Source organism: Pygoscelis adeliae, unplaced genomic scaffold, assembly GCF_000699105.1.
Source record: "Pygoscelis adeliae isolate BGI_AS28 unplaced genomic scaffold, ASM69910v1 Scaffold244, whole genome shotgun sequence".
NCBI lineage: Eukaryota > Metazoa > Chordata > Aves > Sphenisciformes > Spheniscidae > Pygoscelis > Pygoscelis adeliae.
In genome coordinates, this window is record NW_008824648.1 from 25,766 (window position 1) to 28,378 (window position 2,613).

General features: G+C 43.2%; 1 protein-coding gene across 1 annotated transcript in view; it reads right to left on the reverse strand.

Moving 5' to 3' along the window:
• Positions 1-770: 770 nt before the first annotated feature.
• The window catches only part of LOC103915552 (ATP-binding cassette sub-family G member 2-like), an 18,383-nt gene continuing 16,540 nt past the window's right edge, over positions 771-2,613 (reverse strand). The window contains exons 15-16 of the mRNA XM_009322392.1: positions 2,497-2,609; positions 771-1,571 (exon numbers count right to left, since the gene is read on the reverse strand). Of these exons, the coding sequence (XP_009320667.1) occupies positions 1,424-1,571; positions 2,497-2,609 (261 nt within the window). The 3' untranslated portion in view covers positions 771-1,423. The remainder of the gene's footprint in view (positions 1,572-2,496; positions 2,610-2,613) is intronic.

Genomic DNA, 2,613 nt, shown 5'->3' on the forward strand with positions numbered 1-2,613 from the left:
CCGGGGCCTGGCACCGCCACCGCTTCTGGCCGCGTCCTGAGGGGAGGCCTCCGCCGCCGCGTACAGCGGGTGTCTGATGGGCGACAGCTTCGGTCGCGGGAACAAGCAGGAACAAACAGCCTTCATCACGGCAGGAGGAGAAAGACGAATACCGAGATGTAAAACGTGGCACGAGTTTACTTCTTACCAGCTGTAAAGGGCAGCGAAGCAGCACAGAAAGAGCATGGTTTGTGCTTGACGGGGCTGCGCTGTCAGTTTGATTATTTCCCTCTTTCCAACACCGCGAGTGAACCCTTTATTGCAAGAGCACCAGAAGCGCGTTCACACCGCAGGCCAGTGTCGAGGGCCGCTGCTAGCCCGGCCCTCACAGGCAAACTCTCTAGCCTTGTGTTTGAGGATGTTTTCCGTTGGCTTAGCTGGTCCGCTTGCATCTGAGGGTCTTACTGCAGCTTAAAAGCAGCTCTGCTTTTGCTAATGATGTGGCGAGGAGACAACTGCTAGCATGCTACAGTCTGTCCTGTGGTGACTGCGGTTAAGCGTTGCTGTAGTTGCCACAGCAGTATCTACACAGGTTTTTTCAGTCCATAGTGTAAGTAGCACTATATATAGATGGTGCAGCTAAGCATTAAGTCTGTTGAAAAGATCTGCCATTGCTAAGTAGAAAAATTTATATTTAAAAAAAGAGAAAGGGAATTTCCTCCCCTCCTTTTAAGTAGTAAATGTATTTTTTGCTATTGGTGTTTTTTGAGGGGGTTTTGTTTGTTTTTTTGGTTTTTTTTTTTTTTTTTTACAGTACAGCAGTATGTATTTCTCACTCTTCCTAGATGAGATGTCTTACACCACTGCTGTTTAGTTTTTAATCAAGCAAAAGTTCCTGCAAGTAGCTCCCATGGAGAAGCTACTAGAAGTGTAACTGTCAGGTGGAAGGAGCACTCATTACCTGTCCTGACTTCAAACTCAAATGCATCTCCAACATGCTGTGAACGGTCTGTGGCTCTCCTCAGATGTGACAGGCACTAACAAGGGGCAACATATCAATGCATAAATGCCATCATCACCTTATACCATGTGTGACGGAGAATCTCACATGTTCAAAGGAAAATGTTTCCCTTACACAGGAAACGTTCAAAGTTGGCCATAGAAGAATAATGCTTTACAATATATAGTTTGATATGTACCTAAGGAATTATGAGAATTATATTCTCTTACAAAAAAATCACTTATGCAATATACATTAATGCATTTCTTCTTAAAAACCAAAATCATACAATCATGTGGAGATCATGCTCCAGAAACAAGGGGACAGGGTTCCCATCTGAAGTCCAGTAAAGTCAGTTGAAATCTTTTGGCAATCTCCAGTAGGCCCTAACAAGCTTTGCAGTTTTAAGACCGGAAAAGCTGCAGAGCAAGGCAACGCAGGAGTCTATGTGAACTTTCTCATAAACCGGAGTTTTGCATAGGCAATGATAAGGAAGATAACAGTCATGCAGAAGAGAGCCACTATGTTTTCCCACATTGCCCAGCTGGTAGGTGCGATTCCTTGGCTGCACAGGTATGCTTCACCAGAACACCTGCAGAAAAGCATGGGGCAGAAGTTGGTATTACTATGTGGTGCAAGTCTTCAGGTAGTTACCTTTATTCCTGTTCCACAAAGATTCTTCCACCCTCAACTCTGCAAAACAGGTGACAAATAGAGTAAATTCATAACCTATCACTGAAAAAAAAGCTTAAGGGACAAATCCAGATCTCTGGTTCTCATAATTTTTCAGTAGTATCTTAATTGTTGTTTATATGTAGCTGGCAATTTATGAGTAAACCTCAGAACCACAGTAAACCGTGATAAGTACAAAAGCATTAGTTTCACACAGCAACCATTGGAGGGAGGTCTATAGCAGGGGTTTGGGGTCCAAAAGCTGTGGAAACAGTGCTCTAGCACTGTTCCTTGCAATAACCGCAGTTTGCCAGCCCTCTAGCACGTGTCATTAAATACTTGCATTGCTACAATTTAAGGTATTGATAGTCAAGAGTATTTCAAGTGGGGCGGTAGCACTGGGAGATAGATACCTTGGCTCTCTGCTGTATCTGCAGGGAGGTTAATATTTACAAACAAGTTCTGAGGGGCAGGCACATTTCTGATCACAGGTCTACTGCTTCCCAACAACTTTGTAGCCGTCCACACATTGCATTTCCATTGCTAAGTGACCCTGGGTTTGTTTAAGAAAACTGATAAGCTAGGGCTAGGTTATCAAAAACAAAACTTAATTTAGCTCATCTGCCTATTTTTAGGAGTAAATTTTCATCCCTACTTCACTCTTGGGTAATTGTGAAGTTTTACTATATAATCCTAAAATACATTATTTTGGGACATATTATTGAGACTGGCCTGTGAGTGCCAGCGGTTATTCTGTGAATAATATAAAAGTTTGAAACAGTCAGACTTCTCTTTAAGCAAGCCATCACAATTCAGGCCCAAGAACCACCATGAGTTAGACTTACATTTCTCCTGAAATATCGGGGGGACAAATGCCTGCATCTCCCACAGACGCAGTAACATTTGGATTCTTCTCACCACAGAAGAAGAGATCTCTGAACTCATTCACTTGAAGAGCCTAG